We start from the raw sequence: 20,557 nt of genomic DNA on the forward strand, positions 1-20,557 counted from the left end.
CTAAGAGGCAAAGTCCTCACTACCCACTAACGTGGCAATATTTCACCGTATGAATATCATAATCAAATTTGTCTTTTTTTTATTTTTTTTATCACAATTCTAAACACGATAATCCTTTTCTCCTTTAACTTGGCTATACGGATCTACAAAACCGTTCATTCTCTTTATCATTATCTAATAATCATGTCCGTAATCGTTCATTCTCATTTCATGGAATCAGATTGTCGCAACTTGGAAAGGTACTCTTATACTTGCAATGTAATTCAGATTGCATTCTAATTACAGTGTTAGGAATAAAAGCTATAAGTTACGGTTCATTAGGCGAAACATGTATGTTGCTGGTTGCATCTCGTGTTGTTCCTAAGATCATGACACCCACAAGATGTATTTCAGAAAGTGGTTTCTAGTAAACGAATATGCCCTAATATCGTTCATTGTGACTGGTAAATTAAACTTAATTAAGAACTTGTCCAATATTGCAGCCAAGTACGTTTCATTTTTTTAATAAAGGATATATATATTTTATTAGAAAGAATAATACTTCTCTCATTTTCAGTAACTTTCCTATTAACGTGACATCATTTCACTGTACGATCAATAATCATAACCGAAATCTTAAGGATCAAGATTTGGGAACATTACAACAGATGGCATATTGTTGGGAAGGTCGAAAACCTAACTTCAAATCAAGATTAAAAATGCAAAACTCGAGAACAAGTTTTTTTGATAAGGGGAGAATGATGCAGTGCATGACAATTATATGAGTATGGTCCTTATATTAAACATGTTTGCACAGTGACTTTTCATCTTTCAAAATTATGTTTTAATTAAATGCCTAGTAACTATAACTTTAGTATTAATTTTTTTATCCCACCAATGAATTGTATCTCCTTATTTAAAGGGTTCCATATGTAAGTTTATACAAGAATTGATTAATGAAAAATAGTTTATTTGCCTTGTGCATTTGAAGTGAGTGATTTCTCCTTCTCAAATCAAGTGTTTGGCTTGGTCATGTGAGTGAATCCACGATTAGTAATGGCAAACCAGCTCTGTTGCCCCTGGTTGAGTGATTCCTAGGTTATCTCTCTTGGTCCTTTGGTTCTTCCCTGGATCATGAGGTGGTTAGCATGATCACGACATTGACTGTAGTGTGTCGACGATACGTGAGTACGCATTTAAAGGGGTGAGATATTTCGGGGCCCTGGTCGTTTGTCTGGCAAATGCACCTCGAAGAGAACCGTGTCCAAGTCCTCAAACAAGTTAGAGAGAAATGAGATGATTGTCCGAGCCCTAGTTTGAACTTTGAAGTTAGTGAACCGAAGTCGTGCAACCCTTGCGTAAATAAAAATGGATAGGCCTCATAAGAGACCTTATTTTTATTTATGCCTCAAACACTTGGACAGTCCCTATGCTTTTTTTTTTTGTTTGACAAACAATAAGATAATTTACACAAAATTTATCTATATTACAGAGAGGTAAATTCAAACACGAGACCTTGACTGCAAGAGTAATGCCTATAGTCTCAGTTTTGAGGATATGAACATGATAGATCATCTGGAAAATACATGCACTGAAGATTTCGGAGAAGATAAATGGTGCATCTGGTGCAGAACTGAAGGTATTTTTATTTTTCTGTTTTTAATTTATCTCATGGATTTCTTAGGAAGTCAAGGGTTTGCGTGCACATATTAAAATGCGCCTGTTGTCTTTCTCCTTGATGCGGGCAGTTTGTGAAGAAAGTTGAGGTTCCACCATAAAACCAATTGACAATATGAGGAGTAGCGCAATCTCTTATAAGCCCATGCAAGGTCCCTCTTCTCATCAATGTGAGATTCATTCATTCTCAACAGTTTGCGCGGAGCAGGGATGTTTGCTTAAGGGAGTGGAGGATTCAAGTTACACAAGAAGATTTTGAGATGGCAGCTGCCAAGGTAATGAAGGAGACTGAGAAGAACATGTCGTTGCGGAAGTTTTGGAAGTAATCATGTTATCATGGGTTCTTTAAGCCAATCTAAGCATGAACATTAAACGATGTTTCCAAGGAAGCAGATGTATCCTAGAAGGATATTCGCACACACGTATGCATGTTAGAGAGAACACACAATGGACGTTACACAAAACTATAGCTGCAATTTGGAATGCTGAATTCCGTAAAGAATTGGATATCAGAATATCCAGTCTGTCCAAAATTGAAGTTTTAAATTTTGAGTTTCCGAGTTGAAGTATCCCCAACACTTTCGAATCCAAAAGGCCACTTATATTTCATATTTATACGTATAACATGTTATAAATTTGGCTGAACAAGAAGTCCAAGAGAGTGAATGGCAGAAGAGTGTGTGTGTTTGGGGGGGGGGGGGGGGGGCATGAAAAGAGTAAATGAAAGTGAATTTGGTAGTGTTATTGACCCTAAAGTGAATTTGTATATAATCTGTTGGGATAATCCCAAATGGGTAAAAGGTTACGATAAATCAAGGGTTCGATTCCTCTTTCAAACAGGAAAAAAGAAAACTCATACGGATTTGTGGTTAAGCTAAAAGGTGGGAAATAATAGTAGAAAATGTGCTGAAATCCAACCAAGAAAACATTATTAAGACCAGTTAGCGAGGGTAGTGTGCCCCCTTGCACCCAAGTTTGAATTTACTTCTCAGTAATTAGAGCGGATCCAAGAGAATGTCAGAAATTAGGACTTGTCTTAGACTCTCACCGTCTCATGTAACTCTGTTGTCCATGATTTCTAGTGGCAAATTTTCTTCCTCTGGAAATCAAGCAACTCCGTGTAAGTAAACGCCGCATCGGTAACCAACTGATTAATTATGCAACAAGATTCTTAGAATTATTTTTTATTTTCAGCCACAATGATGCTTAATTGGTAAGTTCTGCTAATTTTTATTTTTCATTCGAGCTAAACTACGGGGAGAGGGATTATAACTTGGGTGCAAATGGGGATTCTCATGAATTCTGCAGTTATATAGCAGCTACAATATAAAATAAACTACTTGATTGATCTACAATACTTCAGAAGCTGGGTTTATTTTAGAGAGTTGCTAAGTTGTTGAAGTTCTGGGATCGCATTGAGTACTCCTTTATGAGTTTAGAAAATAAGGACTCTTCTCTCTCTAGTAGCTTGGCTGGCGTGTCGTATTCTGCAACCCGTCCTGTTTGCACAAAAATTTGCTCAAACTCTACTTCAGTAATGTAATGTGTCTGTGTGTGCTATGTGCATGTGGTTTTGTACGTGTTTGTTGTGTTTATACTTACCATCACTGAGGACCAAAACCAGATCACTATCTATTACTGTGTGGATTCTGTGAGCAATTGTGACAACCGTTCGATCTTTGAATTCTTGGCTGATGACCTTCTGTATCACTCCATCAGTTGCGGAATCAACTGATGCCGTTGCTTCATCCAATACCAGAATTCTGCTTTTCTTCAGCAAGGCTCTTCCAAGACAAACTAACTGCCTTTGCCCCACGCTCCAGTTTTCTCCGTTTTCGACCACTGTTGTAGCTATGTGTATTAGCAGTTTACTATAGAGAATAAGTTTAGTGTAACAATCTAAAGTAATGAGTCTGACCTGAGGCATCCAACTTCTCTTCCTTCGCACGCACCAGATTACCTAACTGACATTTCTCTAGAGCCTGCAAATTTGGAAATTTACTTTCGTTACATATATAAGTCATCACCTGTATCCTGTTAATGCTTATTTGATCAAAATAATTACCTCCCAAACATCACCGTCGGAATATTGCTCTAGTGGATCGAGGTTCCCTCTAACTGTTCCTTCAAACATTGTTGGGTCTTGGGGAATGATGCTAAGCCTTGATCTTAGGTCATGAAGGCCAATTTTGCAGATGTCGACATCATCAATTATAATGCTTCCTTCTCTAGGTTCAACTACCCTGAAAATGGCTTGTATGAGGGTTGATTTCCCACTTCCGGTCCTTCCTACAACACCAACCTTGTTCTGTCCGGGGAATGTGCAGTTGATGTTTTTCAGAACAGATGGGAGATGCTCAGCATAGCGAATCTGCACCGCAGTTCAATGCATGCATAAGGATTGTTAAAATACTTTTTTATCAGGACAGAAAGTAAGAATGCAGCAGCTAAAGCTGTGTCATTCCTAATTTTTTTTGGGTGCAGTATGAGCTAGTTGGTGCTGAATTGAAAGTAAATTTTAAAACTTTCCGTTTCCGTGATCTAAAATCTTGTAGAGGCTTACCTGCAGATTTTTGAAACAGATTGTTCCAACTTGTGGCCAGTTGACTGGTGGCCTGCACTCTTCGATTACCATAGGTGCTTCACTTTTTAGTTTTGAGTACTGCAGAATTCTCTCGACTGAGATCATCTTATTTTCTGCGTTGCATATGTTCCATATAACAGAAGCTTGCAAAACATTCAGATTTATTCCATATGTTACCGCCAACCCTGCAATGCCTGCTCGAATGAAATTATACAAAGCCAAATCTCTGTAAGTGATCTTTTCATGAGTCATAATAGTGTTCTGGTTTTGGAATGATGATGATACTCACTAGGATTTATAACTCCTTCTGGGAGGGTAACCAACAGAATCAATGAGAAGGCGAAAACAAAGTTGGAGAGCAGATTTAGTCTGAAAGAAAGCCATTCCATTGCTGACACATTATGAAACCATGGCCTGGAATGGTTGTCAATAAGACTGAGATTTGAATCACTGAATCGTTCTTGTTGATCAAAAGCACGGATTGTCGCAGCTCCTGCTAGTGATTCTGCAAAGTGGTGGAGGATCGGAGCTCTTTCTATGCCTGATAAACGTGCCAGTTCTCTTGCTGTTGGTATGTAGTATCGCTGGGTAATAATCATCAATTTTTCAGTCAATTCCCAAACTCATTTTGATGCAAACCATTCATATCATGTTTTCTTCATCGGTAGCATTTCAAATGAGTTCAGTTTGCTTTTCAAATCATTTTCTTAGTAGTTTATATGTGTTCCACATTTATGATAATTTAAAATCTTCATGATTCAAATTTACTGCTGCAATGCTGTAATTATATGTATCACATAATATATTCATGATTAACGTTCTTATTTACATGAGGAACTTGAACTTTGAAATTTTATAGGACTTCTTCCATCCCCTTTTTCTTTTTCAGCGTTCGTATTTAGATTGATTATATAAGCTCAATGGAAAATGAAGTTGTTACCTGATACCATATGCAGATTGCAGTTACTGGAATGAAGATGACGAAGACTTCCCATGCTACCTGCGACATCACTGCAATGGTCCCTAAAAGCTGTATTATTGAGAAAGCACACCAACCTAATTTGTTAGCAATTTCCAGATCGAGCACGCTTTGATCAGTAGATGCCTGCAAAATGAAATGAAGGTCCTATCAGTCATGCTCTTCTTTTTATGACACAGATACATATTCAAAATCATGCATATTTTTCAAACTATAACTTACCCGGTTTAAGATTCTTCCAGTTGGGGTTGAATCAAAAAAGGACATTGGTGCTCGGAGCACACTATGTAGCATCGTTGTGAAGAGCTTCTGTGCTGTTGAAAGTCCTGCTATTACAACTAGGGAGGATCGTAATAGCACGCAAAGTGAACTTCCAACGGCAAGTAGTATATAAATAAGTAATACGAAACTGATTTCCATGTGAGGTTCGGTCTCACTTGTAGGAGGTGAAGCCCATGCCATCCAGTAGTTACTACCTACCTGTAGCGCTTGGAATGATGACTGTGCCAAGATTATAATTGGTACTAGCACCCCACCTTTCACGATGGTCAAATAAGATAAGTAAACTTCTTTTCCTATGCTCCCTTTCTCTCTCTCTTCATCTTGTACCAACTTTCCTTCTTTTTCTGTAATCTCTAGAGAGAGATTGTGCTCTGATTCCTGCCGCGTCTGTTGAAGTTCTGCGATTGAAGTGGAGTCAGTGTTTGATTCACTGTCAGGTGTTGGATCTTGAGAAGCTCTACTAGTATTTTCAACTGTAATGATTGACTCTAGAGCTCGGCTATGAGCACCAACTAAAAGCTCAAATCCTATGTTTTGTGCCAGAAGCTCTTCGAATCCTCCAGCTTGTGCGATTTTTCCATCTTGCATTACCTGTTGAAACACATATCAGTTACCGTGTTGTACAAGTTCCTTACAACTCGGGTTATTTTGGAAGGATATTTGAATTTGGAACTCGTCAGTTGACTTGATCTGAAGGGGAGAGAAGGAAAACAAAATGCCTATAAATTTAGGTTATCGCTTACCAGAATGAAGTCTGCTGCTGGAAGAAACTCAACTTGGTGGGTGACATAAAGTATAGTCTTTTCCCTGAGAATTCCCATCATGCAGTCCTACAGCAGTAAAAAAACTACAAAACTCACTAGGCCGTTGCTTCTAAGTATGAGATGTTCGGACTTTAAGTTCAATCATCATATTCTTTTTCCTGACACAACAAGTGCAGGAAAACTAACCTCAAAGAGTTGGGTGCCTGTGTGAGCATCAACGGCGCTAAAAGGGTCGTCAAGTAAATATATATCAGCATCCTGGTAAACCGCACGAGCAATCTGTATCCTTTGCTTCTGTCCTCCACTCATATTTATGCCTCTCTCTCCAATTTCTGTTAGATCCCCTGCAGAGAATAGCTCAAAGTCCTTCTCCAAAGCACATGCTTTAACAGTTCTGTCATACTTGGCCTTGTTGTATGCATTTCCAAATAGAATATTGTCCCTGATATTTCCTGTAAGTATCCATGGAGATTGAGGAACGTAAGCCTTTGTACCGCTGATTTTCACTGAGCCAGAAACTTTCTGTATTTCTCCAAGAATGCATGACAGCAGGCTGGATTTCCCTGATCCGACAGTCCCGCAAATTGCTACTTTCATACCCCTCTTCACTTTTAAGTTTATTGCATCAAGAGTTGTTCTACTTGAATCGGTATCCCAGCCAAACTTTCCATTCTCTATAACAATTGCAAACTCCATCTGATCTTTCGGAACATGTTCAATGGCATCCTGCTGAATTTCATCTTCCTGGAGATAGGAAGCTACTCTATCTGCCGAAACCTTTCCCTGTGCAATCACGGAGAGTAAGTCAGGCAGATTAAATATAGGGTCTTGTAACATTCTGAAGGTGGCCAATGCTGATAAAACTCTCCCCGCTGTGAGTTCTATTCCCATAAACGTGCATGCCACGAAAGTCACCACAGAGATAAATGTGGGTGATCCCCAGAAGACAAAAGCCCCAATTGCTGACAGTCTCAGTGACTTCCACAGCCAATTGTACTCTATCTTCCTCAAGCTTTCTAACTTGTGTAGGAACTGACTATCCCATGCCTGAAGTTTAATCGTCTTCATGCTTCGAAGAACTTCTGATGTGGCTTTCATCCTGTTGTCCTTGGCTTCCATGATCCTAGTCTGGTATCTTTTCTGCATTGCAGTCATCGGTATGTTGATAAGAAGAACCCCCAAAGTTGCTGCCAATGCAGCAAAAGAACCCATCCCAAGATTCGTATGAAGAATGTAGATTGCCAATGAGATTTGAATAGGCATCATCCATATTATGTTTAAGTACCAGATGAAATCTGTGATTCTTTGGATATCTACACTCATGTAATTGATGACTTCTCCACTAGTGTGGCTTTGGCGGGATTGGCTTGACAGAAGTAAGCCCTTTTTGTAAATTTGAGATATAAGTGCAGCTCTCAGCCGAAGGCCTAGCTGTCGAGCCCCAAAAATCCATTGCCTCTGTGCTATCGTCTCAACCATCTTAGCTCCTAGAAAGCCAAGTGCAAGAATGTAACCGCTCTGTAAGCTTCGTGTGCTCTTCTGACTCAGAAAGGTTACGAAGTCATCAATGAGGTATGGACCAACATATGATGCTCCTGCACTTATTACAGCGAACATTGCGTTAATTGCTGCTTTCTTCCTGATGAATAAATAGATTGTCTTGTAGATTGTTGGGTCTGTGGTTCCATCTCTCTCCTTGATAAATTTTAGTTTCTTGTCAAAAGAGCGAGACAGAAATTCAGCAGAGTCTTTGATATCAACATTTGGGACTTCATCCGGTTCAAGGGGTTTCTTGTATCCAATGACAAACAAGGGATTGAGCCAAGAGAACGTTATGAGTTGGAGAAGAGTGGCTTTTCCATATAGAGATTCTCTCTTTCCGTCAGAATGTTTGTGAGCTTTTCTGTTGAGAAGGGGTTCAGTAACGCCATTTGGGATGGCGAATGTTAGTCCTGTCTTCCCTCGTACTGAAATACCACATAGGCAGGTGGATGCAAGGAGACTGAGGAAGCCAGCATAATCTTGTAACCTAAGCTCGCCATGGTACGTGAGTCGGAAATGAGTATCAACAGCCACAGAGATAACAGACGAGAAGAAGCTGCAAAGCCACCACGCTCTTAATAGCCAAGGGAACTTGATCGACTTACTATTCGCGATCTGGTATAACGAAACTGATGAAATTGCCCACGATACCACCTGCATGCTCTCCGAAGAAACAGGACGAAACTTATAGTTGCAGTATGTCACCCTTCCATTTAGCAACAGCACAAAAACTACGAAATGAGTGCACATCAGAAGAAGGGAACAAGCCATGCTGGTTTTGTAGATGGTGCTGAATCGTACGCCAATGCGGCTATACTTCTCTGTGCCTTCGTCTGGGAACTTTGATCTTTGTTTGCAGATTTTATGTACAAAATGTAGTGCCAAGATGCCGAGGAAACCAAGTTGCATACCGATGCTAATGTGCTCGGACAGGCAGGGCAAGTTTTGCTGGAGCCATTCTGTCCGAAATTGAAGAAGCCTAAAATCTGTAACACAAAAATATTGTTGTGGTACGTTTCTTTCCAAAAATATTCAGTTAATCATGAGAAACTTATGAAAATTCGACCTTTTCACACTCTTTTAAAACTACATGTAATCAATGTAACTTTACAAGCAGAATACATGTTGTAACTGTTCAAGCTCATCAATGTCGAAAAGTGTTTAACTGATGTTTTATACCAAACATTTTACTAGTATTTTCTTAATTTGTGTCTCGCTAGGGGACGAAGGAATCCGTTCGCTCTACTAGCTATCTTGTGACAGACTACAAACACTGTACAGTGAATTTGTTACAGCTTACAATCAAGCAGTTCTATAATCAGCAGTGTGTGTGTTTTTCTATGCCAATATTCTTGGGAAAAAAAAAAATTTGTCATCTGGAAATTTTAACAATAATTTAGAAGAGGGCGGAGTTTCGAACTCGAGACACATTTGTAGAAACCCAACACTCTATCCACTAAAATATTGGACTCTATGCAATCCCATTAATTGTCCAATTTATGCAGATTTTTTCATGGAAAAATTAATTGACTATGTTGGCCTTCACCAAGTTAATTATTTGTGAAATTCCCTGTTAGAACAAGTTTCAAGAAAGCTGAAGTGCTCTAACTTTGGCGGTATAGTTGAATTTCTAGGAAGGGATTATGCAAATTTTATGTCCTAAATTGCTACATTTTTTTTTTATACAAACGATATGATAATTGTCTAAATTTTACAAAAAATGCAGGGAGATTCGAACTCAGGTGCAAAGGGTGAAGTACACAATACACTACTCAAGCCAATTTGGCTAAACCCAATCTATTTATGTTCTAAGTTTCTATTTAAGAAAGAATGAAACAGATTTAGCAAACTATGATTAATTAGTCAAAACTAATCATAATGCTATAACCACGAACCAAAGAGGTCCAGTCAAGTCTTTAAACACAGATTAATGCATGCATACTGCTTGGCTTAGCAAACAAATTGGGGGTACCGTTAAGCTATATATATGGTCACCTATTGCCAACTGGTCCAACTCTACAAAAATAGAGAGCCTAGCTATAAAAGGCCCTTTGACTAAATAGAAAAGAAAAAAAAACATTCAGTCTTTTTTAAGATATTATTCCATGAAAAAGAAGAAGAAATTATTAAAGAAAATTAAGAAACTACTTGGCCTTTGGTGAGGGTGACGATTACACCAAGACAACTTAGCAACAAGAAAGACAACAACAATGAGAAGAAGAAAAACAACATCTAGAGATGAACAAAATGATTTTCTTGAGAGAAATAAAATATATAAACTCTCTCTTTCTTCATATATATATATATATATATCATATACAACTACAAATACATATGTATGTGTGTATGTATGAATATTTTCATGCTTTTTGTGCAACTACTGGAAAACGATATTAAAACTTACTTATAATAGCACTCCGAAAACCAAGCATGTGTTCCCAAGCCATGCTTCTCCAGCTTACAGCTTCTCTCTCTCTCTCTCTCTCTCTCTCCCTCTTGCAGTTTAGCCTTAGGATTCTGAGAGTAAGAACATATGAGTGTCCAAAACCAAATTATATAGAAAGTTGGAAGGTTATGGCAACTGTGTATATATATATATATCAGAGGAGAGTTTCATTTGAATTTTGGGATCAATCACAACGTACGCCAATCAAGTTCTTCAACTTCAAGTGTCTTTCAGAGAGAGAGAGAGGCGATTGTGTGTTTTATTAGGGAAAGGGTGTGGGCAAGAAATCACGTGATAGATGAAATGGGGACGGTCGTTTTGGCTGGTTATGCGAAATGATGCGAATGTTTTTTACCAACTAAAGGGAAGCATGAGAGAAGCAAATTAATTAACAGAGCTATCTAGCATATGTGGTATATATGTTGTGATGGGTCAAATAAAAAATGTAAAATAAGAAGAATAAAAACCTGCTACAAAGTGAATAGTGCTTTTACTTGTTAGAAAATGTTTTCAATTATCATTTTCTTTATAATGATTCAACTATATATATATATATATATATATATATATATATTATATGTTAAGCGTTTTCAGATTTGAGATTTGAACAGAGTTAAAAATGACTAATTTATAATAGTTAATTAGGTATTGAATTTGTCATTTATTAGAATTGAACTTAACGTTTTCATAACATGTGAAGAAGAATAACACTAAATTTTAATGATATATGTTGTGTGTGCATGAAAGAGAGAGAGATGATTTAATCGTTAAACATAAAACGGTCACTCAATCACATACTTGTATGTTCTCAAGTACGAGATATTTTTTAGAAACAGAGGCAACTGATGTACACAAGGTACGCTCCTCATATTTAAGTGTGCCTTCTAAGCTGGCCATTATGCGACCCATTATTAATTATGAGAAAACGTTGTATACAGTTATCGCATGTACGCTTCATTAATTATTAAGGATAAGGATTGTCTGTCCTTCTTTTTTCTATGATGTTGTAACCTGTATACATGAATCGTATGTAATTATTTAGCTCCACTCACCATGTGACGTTTAAAGCTGCGGGGAAAAGTGGGGAAAACAGCTCACAATTGTTCTTTTTAAAATTTATTTGGTCAAGAAGCTCACAATTATTTTACTCTTAAAGCTAACAATCCACTAACGTGGAGAGTGTGGTGCAGGAAAAATAAAGCCATAAGGAAGGCTGAAATTTGTAGCTTTTTAATGGTGGAATATCTTACAAAAGCACAAGAAAAATTTGATGCCATTTCTGATCATTTTTGTCCCATTCTGTTCTGTTCTTGATAAGAAAAGCAGATCTTATATTATTTTTATATATAAAACCAACAATCTTTTTTGGAGTCACAAGTTTCATCAAAAAAATTTCCGAAAAAAAAAGGATGTTCTCAAAACAAAAAAGTTCAAAAGCAACCCAAAATAATATACCAAATAATGTAGAAGTATTTTTGTCATTTTAACGGTATTTTTTTAATAATTAATTATTTTTGTACCATTTTTTTTTTCATTTTTTTAATTAGTACCTCATAATAGACTAGCAATAATGTAATTCAATTAGTTATTTATTTTAAATATTATTTTCTCTATTTTTAAATAAGTTTAAAACATCTTACAAGGTGTGTAATGCCGGTTATAAAAAAACATATTTTGCACGAGCATAATAATATGATTAAATTAGTTGTTAAATGATTTTTTTTTTTGAACAAATAATATTATCTGCTTAGCCTCACAATGGTTTAGCAATAATGTGGTTCAAATTCGCCTTTGACGAGAATCGAATCTAAGACCTCTCACTTACCAGTAAAAAAGAATATCACTAGACCATAATATTAAGTAGCTCTATTTATTTTTACTTGTCTGTCTGTACGTATTTTTGTGGAAAGATTATTTAACCACACGGAAAATCTTAGGGTCTCGTCCTTTCACAATTTATTAAAGGGATTTGGGATCCAAAGGTTTTGTTTTTTCCTTGAGAGGCCACAAGTGTGTGATGTTTTGTTTTTATCTTGAGACGCCAAAAGTATGTCATGCGGTCGGTTGGTGAGTTTTACCTTTTTACTTCTTCCTTTATTGAGCAAACCCCAGTGCAATTAACTACTAGTTGTAATTGTTCAAAATGATTTCGCCAATGCATTTTTAAGGTCTTTGTATTTTTCTTCCATCAATTTTAAGATTTTTTTCTATAAAAAAACAACGATATTTATTAGTAAAAAGACAACAAATATATAAAAATATGTAAATTTTATGAATCTGGACGTGTCTGCAAAAGTAAAAATTTCAAAAGCTAAACTAAAGTCGACCAAATTTGCACAAACAGCTAAAAAATTTGATAACACAAAAATCTAGCCTAACATGTATTCGAGACTGCATAGACTAAAACAATCAAAACCTATATTAAACCATTACCCTAAGTCATGTAAAAATATGACTCATTGGATGGATTAATCTAATCGATACTACACGTGGGTTTTACAAAACTCATATGTCGGAGGAATTCTAAAATCATTACGGTAAAAAATTACATTCCTATATTTACAGAAAAGATTTTGGATTAACTAAATCTATTCTAACACAACTCCAATGTATAACGAACCGCATTTAACCAAGAAGGACCAGTACAATGCAGGGCATGAGAAAATCAATTTCCAATGATCCATCTATGCATAGTAGTGAATAATAGTGCATAGTAGTGACTAAGAGTCACCATCTCACAAATTTGGCCAAGAACATATGGACAAATCGCAACGAAGTAGTTTAGATTAAGTGTAGAAATAAAGTTAGATAGACCCAAAAAGTTAGAGAATGTGTTTGGTGGAAGGACTGAAATGATGGATAAGCAAAAAGGCGATTGGGTGTTAAATTTGAGCACGAGTCAAACTAAGTCACCGTAAATTTAAGACCCAATCACCTCTTTCGTGGTGAACACTGTAAACCCATATTCTTTAATCTTTCAGTTCTGCAGTGCAAATACACGCAACAGAATGCATAAACTTCATCCATAACGTAGCAAACTCTATACCTAAACCAGAACATCTAACCGCCCTACTTAAGCCCTAGCTATATAAAAAATGTAATCTTCTGTAGAACATACATCATAAGTGTCGAAATGTCAGCAACTGGCCTTGGTAGAGTGGCATTTGTCTTCACAAGTTCACCTAGTTGGATGAAGTCTTAGGGTCGACTCATATGAACCAATATACAGACTTATGCAAATTTAATTAATTCTTAGTTATGACGAACTCATTTTAGGCGGGATATTGTTGTGAGTTGCTCCAGTGTAAATAGCTTACGAAAAAACTGACTTAAAAAGAGTTCTGCAACTTCCAAATTTCTGTAAATTACAAAACACCAAACATTCATGAGTAAATGTTCATATTCAGAAATAACTAATGGAACCGGCATGTTAGATTAAGACGACCCCATGAATTATGTTGCCGTATTATTGACAACTAATGGTCCTTCCGTCCTCTGACAATTACTAAATTTGGAGTGTATTTTATGTTCATCACTTTATTTATTATCATTGGATGAGTTTAAATTTTGAGAATTATATCTATACACTATACAGATCTCAAAATTTAAACTCATATAAGAGTGATAAATAAGATGGTAATGCTCACTTGAGAGCGATGAGCAAAAATATTCCTCTTAAGTTTGGGAGTTGTGGAATTACTATAAGAAATCGGAATTTCACCAACAAGTTTGATCACGAAGGATACCTATGAATCTATGATCAATTGCTACACATGCTTAAGTTTCTGTGTTGTGTGTATGTGTGTTTCTGTGTTGACTGGTGGATATAAGTCAGCTTCATTTGATTGGCTGGTTTAGGTGACATTCACATCTGATACAGCAAGAGTAGTCCATTTTCAGCCTAATAATTATAATGACTATTGCTTTTACTGATTTGGACGAGAGAGCCTTGGCTCGAAGAGGAATTATTTCTCAAGATCTATTTTTTTTTTTTGTATAACCTCGGCTGAATGACAGAAATTTTGAGATGAAAAAAATAAAAAAAGTTACACCTCGTCATAAACTTTAGTCTCATAAAGCTAGAAATTATTTCTCGATATACTTTGTCATCGATTAACCAAATGTATAATCAGAATAATTCATGCTATAAATTACTTGTAAAGATTATCTTCGTAAAAAAAAAATCAAGTGGTTTAGTCAATTTAACTTTAAAAATAGATGTTTTTTTTTGGCGACAAATGTTTTTCTTGTAAGCCTACCAATGCCAAAATAAAAAACTATAACTTCGCCGCAGGTTCGGCATGCAGATTAATTTATATGAATTGTTTTTAAAATTTATATGATTGTCAAAGCTTTTTATCAACCAAAAAAAAGTTAGGTACGTAAATAGTGGCACACAAATATTAAAGAGAGGACATGGATCCTCTACGGATCTAATTGTCATAATCCTATGAATCAATGAATCTGAACCATTGAAATATGATCAAACGGTTAAAGTTATTATAATTTTTATAATAGATCCCTGTTTGTAGCCGTTGGATCAAATTTCAATAGTCCTGATTCATTGATCTCTAAAATTAGGACAATTGGATCCGAAAATGATCCATGTCCTTAAAGAGAAAAGGCAACGATAATTCCATTCATTTTAAAAGTAGCACTTCCACCTGGTAGTACTCATTCATGATTTAGCTAGAGAAATGATTGACTGCGAAGGATGTTTACATTTCGATTGGTGCCTCTTTTGCTTTGACTAATAACATCAAAACTTTTTACTGCCAAAGAGTTTTATTAGTTTTTACCAAAAAAAAAAAGTGTTTTATTAGTCGTATAAACTTGCTTGTCTTCAAAAAAGGTAGGACCTTTCGCAGCATCGCATGTCCCTCGAACGCAAGATCCAACGTTCCTCCCAAAAGAACAAGGCCCTTCAATCAATCATTCGGCACTTAGGATTGATTTGATACTAAAGTGATTCTGAAAAAAAACATTCAGTTTCAGCTTTTTTTTCACAGTTTTGGGTGAAAAAAAACCAAACAATATAATACTACTTTTTTTTTCAAAAGCATTTTTACAAAAAAGTTTACCAAACACTCTACAGCTTTATTTCACAGCCGCTTATTCTCACAGCATAACAGAAGTAGTTTTTTTTATCAAAACACAGCAATACCAAACCAACCCTAAAAGTTGAGGGTTGGTTGATTTAATAATTCTTCTTTTTCTATTAAAAGAAAACTGAAGATTCAAATTTAGACGTCTTCTTTGATCTAACTTTAGGGCTATACTTATTTAGAAAGAATGGATTTTTTTTTTGTTTCACAAACGATATTAGCTACGTTAAGAAGGTGAGGGAGCCTAAGCTTTACAATTGGTTAGCCATAATAATGTGATTAAATTTCGTTTTTGATGAAAATCGAACATAATACTTCTCACTTACAAATGAAGAGAAATATCATTAAACTATCATACTAAATAGCTAGAAAGAATGGATTTAATTATAAGAAATGAATATCATTCTCATGTGTTTACTAACGAATAAAAGAATATAAAAAAGGGAGTTTTAACGAAAAGCCCGCAGTACTGTTCACTTTAACGAAAAACCATATTTTTACACTAAAAAGTTAAACTTGGTACTATTCATTTTACCCTTTATTTTGTCCTTATCATTAAAACTCAAAGTTTTCAAGCCATTTTCATTAGTTTTCCTTATAAAAAATAAATATTTTGGGTACTCTTACCTGAAAAATCAAGGTATGAGATTACAATGGGAAGGAGGGTTGTTTTTCCTATTCTCATTCTTTTATATTCTCATTCCTTCACGTGACACGTAAACATTGCCTAAGAATATAATTATATCACCCGTTCAAAAGTTAGTTGGTTAATTAAATGTCCAGTTGGTTAATAGGAAAATGCCCAGTTGGTTCCTAATTTTTTTGTCTTATCCTAATTTTTTTATATATGCATTCCTTCTATGTTTCTTAATAGGAAAACGCCCAGCTGGTTCCTAGAAGAAAAAAAAAATCGCAATTAACATCGTGGGTTGAAGAATAAACCCTTACACATTAAGTTAACGAGAAATTTTATTTACCAGAACAATCCACGAATTGTAGTATCAATTACATAAAATATAAGGCTTTGGATTTAAGCGTGCCTACACAACAATACTACTTTATATCAAAGCTTTCAATTCAACATATTTCCGGTAGGACCCAAGGAGTTTGGCTCTTTCACATATACTCATAAAAGTTAGGCAAGTAAAAGTAGATATTGTAAATCAACTAATTGGATCGTTGATGGATTCTATTAAGATTTATTTAGTTTAATTTCATGTTACCTTATCATCATCATTACTAATCTCATCTCTATATTATAATGATATCAAATTAACCAAGTGTTAACAGATACCTACTATGTGTAAGTGTACAAACACAACAATTAATCTGAAGCACTCATAGCTAATTCTCTTGGGCACCCAGATTTTTTGGTACTTTTGCAAGTTATTATTTTGTTTTTTAAGATTTTTAGGTTTCTAGCCAATTAGTTTTTAAATTAATTTTTGGTGGTACGTCCTTATCAAGAATATTATGAAATGGACTTTTGTAATAAGAGTAAATTGTAGCTATGGTCCCTTAACTTTAACTCAATTGGAGCAATGATCCCTCAACTAAAAATCCATTACCATTGGTCCCTCAACTTATCAAAATGTGCAGCTATGGTCCCTCAACTAAAAATTCATTACCATGGGTCCCACAACTTTAATTCAACTGGAGAAATGGTCCCGTAACTTTAACCAAATTGTAGCAATGATCATTCTAACATAACTCGTTTTGACAAAATTTTTGATGTAGTTGACAAAAAGGACCATAATTACATACTTTGATGAGTTGAGGGACCTTAATTGTTTTGAAATTTTTTTGACGAAATTGATGAAAATGACTATAGCTACACATTTTGATAAGTTAAGGGATCAATGGTAATGGATTTTTAGTTGAGGGGTCATTGCTCAAATTTGATTAAAGTTGAGAGACTATTGCTACAATTTACTCTTGTAATAATAACCAAAGTACATCCTTATTAAGTATATTATGTAGGAAACTTTAACGAAAAACTTCTAATACTGTTCATTTTAATGAAAAAAATCACATTTTTACACTAAAAAGTCAATCATGGTACTATTCACTTTACCTTTTATTTTGTCCTTATCGTTAAAACTCAAAGTTTTCAAATCATTTTTATTATTTTTTCTTATTATGTAATGAGACTTCGCAATATTAACAACACGTATTACGCACTAAAAACAGTCAAGACACTAATCCTACGTTAGTATTAATGTGCACGGGCTTTTCAAACAAAGTTAAATTTGGAGTCATTGATGCCTACACAACGTATATACTTAAATTAATAAGGTGGCGTTATTAAAATAAACTCTATGAGGAAGTGCACATATCTTATCCCTTGAGTGTGTCATATTTTTGCATCGTATAAACTTTATAATCAGAATTGTTCAATTTCTTAATTTTAATTTGAAGATTATCTCTACTAAATCATTCCAATCAGAGATTGTTTAGTTATCTAAATGTATCTAATAAATAGATAGCTCATCATATATATGTTACTTGATACACATATCATTGATTTGTTCTGTACGTTTGAATAAGTAAATGATGTCCGATTGAAATGATTTTTAAAGGGGATGAGTTTCGAATGAAGATTAAAAATTTGAATGTTTCCGATTATAAAATTTAGACTATGAATATACATCTTTCGCAAGAAATAAAATATGTGCATTCTCTAGAAAAGATGCATCCTATAAAAAAATGCAATCATCTATAATCTAGATGACTTATTTTTTTGTCCCCTTGGAATTCTCCGACACAGATGGTAACATGCATGTGGAATATTATCATTCCACGTATGATACATGCATTTTAATTAGTTGGTCTTGGTGTTTTGTTGGTTTGATACTATGAAGTGTTTGGTGAGTGAAAGAGATCAGTCTAAGAGAAAAATGGGTCTCTTATTAAAACAAAGAAAAAGAAAACGTTATTGTTAAGAAAGCTATTGTGCGTGGTTCCACAATTCAAAGATGAAACGCACATTAAGTACAAACGTGCAATTCTTTTGGTAGTACATGTGAATATTTCACTCCATGCAAGGGCGGAGTTACAAAATCTTTAGAGGCTGGGCTAGCTTTAAGCTTTAATGTTCTATTTTCTTAAGCTCCTATGTATGTAAATTATACAAAATGAAGAATTAAGTATAACTTTGTAAACCATGCAAGTATATAAATTTGTTTTAATAGTCCTTTAGCTTAGGGGATTGAACATCAAACATAAAACCATATAAGTCGATTGTCAAGTTTTAATGGTCGTTTAGCTTACGGGTTCCTTCTCAAATTTACGGCTTATTTTTGTGTCAAAGCGGTTTTCTTCACAACTCTACAACATCTGGCTAGAATTAGGGTTTTTTCTTTCTTCCTTATTAATGGCTTTTTGGAAGATGCATAATAAAGTGAAGCTTGAAAGTAAGCACCCTCCCTTTGTATGCCTTTGTTGTTCTAATTTAGCCTGGATTAGGCAAGTTCGAGTTTCACTCCTGGTCTGTTGGAATTTTGGATAAACAACTTTTTCCGAGATTTTGCAAGTTATTTTCTTGATGTTTTCTCCCAGAGCTTGGGGCATTATACTTCTTTCTATGATGAGCTTCATGCTATCATCCTTGCTGTGGAGTTAGCTCATGTGCAAGGTTGCCAAAATTTATGGCTTGAAAGTGACTAAGAAATAAAAAGAAAAAGAGAATCTAACAGGCAGGTGTTGGGCTAGAGTGAAGCAGTAGAGTTGGACTTTCACTGCATGTTCTTGGGTTGTTGAACTTGGTTCTCCAAATGATGGCGGGTTTATTCTTCGATTAGTCGGAATAAAAAATTTCAAAACCCATAAGCATCATTTAAATTGAGAACTATAATTGGTGAAAGTGCAAAAAGATAATAATTCGACGTGAAGGAGATTTTGATATCTTCTAACCAAGAGAAAAGTGGTGTTGTTATTATTATAAGTATGGTATGCAGAAGATAAATGATATGATCTTAGAACAAGGATAAGTTGTCAATACGTGCATACGCGCATACATAATATTTATTTATGGAAGTAAGGATGGATGTATTTATACGTGTGATTCTGCCAAGGCAATAATTAACATCAGAAGGCTGGACAATGCCGCTAGGGCATTGAATGGAGGCAAGCTTGGCGTTCAAGTATTCTGAATAAACGGTTGCGACGAATACAGCAGTAGAAGTGTACTGAAGATTTGTTCCATGGCAAAAACCATAACAACCCACCAGGCGTCTTCTTCACGTTGTTGTTACCTTTGTGAACGCGAGAGCAAATGGATTGCTCAGTTTGGCTCTTGTATCGTCTCCAATAACTTGTCATCCCAAGCAAACAAAGTTGTAGCACCACCAGTACTGCCTGCTTGGCCAAGATAATCCAGGTAGGTTTTATCATCAGTGGAACGATGAAGCCATGCTGCCCACAATAGTTCATCCTGATGAGAAACAAAAGTATACAGTTTAGCAAACTCGAATAACTATAAATTTTCACATATCCTTAGATATTGATACACCAAATTATATGTGTGTGTGTGTGAAAAGTAAATTAACATATTGCATAATATAGTACCAAATTTGTGAACCCAAAAATAGGGTACGAGTTTTGAAGGTGGATTAATAACAGATATATTAAGAATCTGACCCTGCACTCATTCTGTCTTCTCTTGGGGAAAAAGTCCGAAAATAAACAAGATCGTACTTATATCTTGAATCATGATTCATAATGCATCACCAATTAGTCTGGGTGGTGTAGTCGGTTATCACGCTAGTCTCACACACTAGAGGTCCCCGGTTCGAACCCGGGCTCAGACACTTTATGATTTTTGTATAAACTATTACTTTTATCTTGTTGCATTCCTTTGCCTTCAATTTTCTCGTTGACATTTGGCTTGGCCGCCATTGATAAGGCCTTATCAACACCGAGGAGTCCTATTCTTTTGTCTGACTTAGCAGGCGGCTAATGGGCATAGGGTTTGTAAAAATTTCTGAAAATTTCCGAACCAAACCAAAAAAATTCTGATTTCAAACTAAAAAAAAATCTCAAACCAAGATTCCCAAAATTTTTGGTGAATCGATCTCGAAATTTTGGTACGAGATTCGATATTGTTTAGTTAATATTTCAGTAATCCCATACCAAACCAAAAATAAATAATATATATATATATTATACATTTGAATTGTTGCTAATTATTAGTAACAATAT

The 20,557-nt window shown here is 35.3% G+C and overlaps 1 protein-coding gene, 1 long non-coding RNA gene and 1 other non-coding gene across 4 annotated transcripts; 1 reads left to right on the plus strand and 2 right to left on the minus strand.

The window, feature by feature from the left end:
* Window positions 1-2,824: 2,824 nt before the first annotated feature.
* LOC103438940 (putative ABC transporter C family member 15) lies at window positions 2,825-10,553 on the minus strand. The gene is made up of 11 exons (XM_008377485.4): window positions 10,212-10,553; window positions 6,452-8,793; window positions 6,245-6,331; window positions 5,442-6,092; window positions 5,181-5,345; window positions 4,530-4,824; window positions 4,220-4,434; window positions 3,722-4,027; window positions 3,575-3,638; window positions 3,259-3,498; window positions 2,825-3,155 (listed from the first exon to the last, which is right to left on the minus strand). Exons 1-11 carry the CDS (start codon window positions 10,252-10,254, stop codon window positions 3,034-3,036), a joined length of 4,530 nt encoding a protein of 1,509 aa, XP_008375707.3. The 5' UTR covers window positions 10,255-10,553; the 3' UTR covers window positions 2,825-3,033.
* A 4,464-nt stretch (window positions 10,554-15,017) lies between these two features.
* LOC139197348 (uncharacterized) lies at window positions 15,018-20,153 on the minus strand. 2 transcript variants are annotated; one of them, XR_011582675.1, is made up of 3 exons: window positions 19,925-20,146; window positions 19,416-19,790; window positions 15,018-15,224 (listed from the first exon to the last, which is right to left on the minus strand). It is a non-coding gene; the product is annotated as an uncharacterized lncRNA (long non-coding RNA). The 2 variants fall into 2 exon arrangements; XR_011582674.1 differs by lacking the exon at window positions 15,018-15,224 and having other exon boundaries at window positions 19,272-19,790; window positions 19,925-20,153.
* On the plus strand, window positions 20,093-20,166 carry TRNAV-CAC (transfer RNA valine (anticodon CAC)). The gene has a single exon. It is a non-coding gene; the product is annotated as a tRNA-Val (tRNA).
* Window positions 20,167-20,557: the final 391 nt, after the last annotated feature.

Source organism: Malus domestica, chromosome 07 (genome assembly GCF_042453785.1).
Source record: "Malus domestica chromosome 07, GDT2T_hap1".
NCBI classification, from domain to species: Eukaryota; Viridiplantae; Streptophyta; class Magnoliopsida; order Rosales; family Rosaceae; genus Malus; species Malus domestica.

Coding starts and splice junctions, on each gene's coding strand:
- LOC103438940 (XM_008377485.4), bottom strand. CDS start 10,254: ATGGCTTGGGAACACATGCTTGGTTTTCGGAGTGCTATTATAA. Junction 6,332..6,451: donor CAGGCACCCAACTCTTTGAG/GTTAGTTTTCCT, acceptor TTACTGCTGTAG/GACTGCATGATGGGAATTCT. Junction 3,156..3,258: donor GGTTTTGGTCCTCAGTGATG/GTAAGTATAAAC, acceptor TTGTGCAAACAG/GACGGGTTGCAGAATACGAC.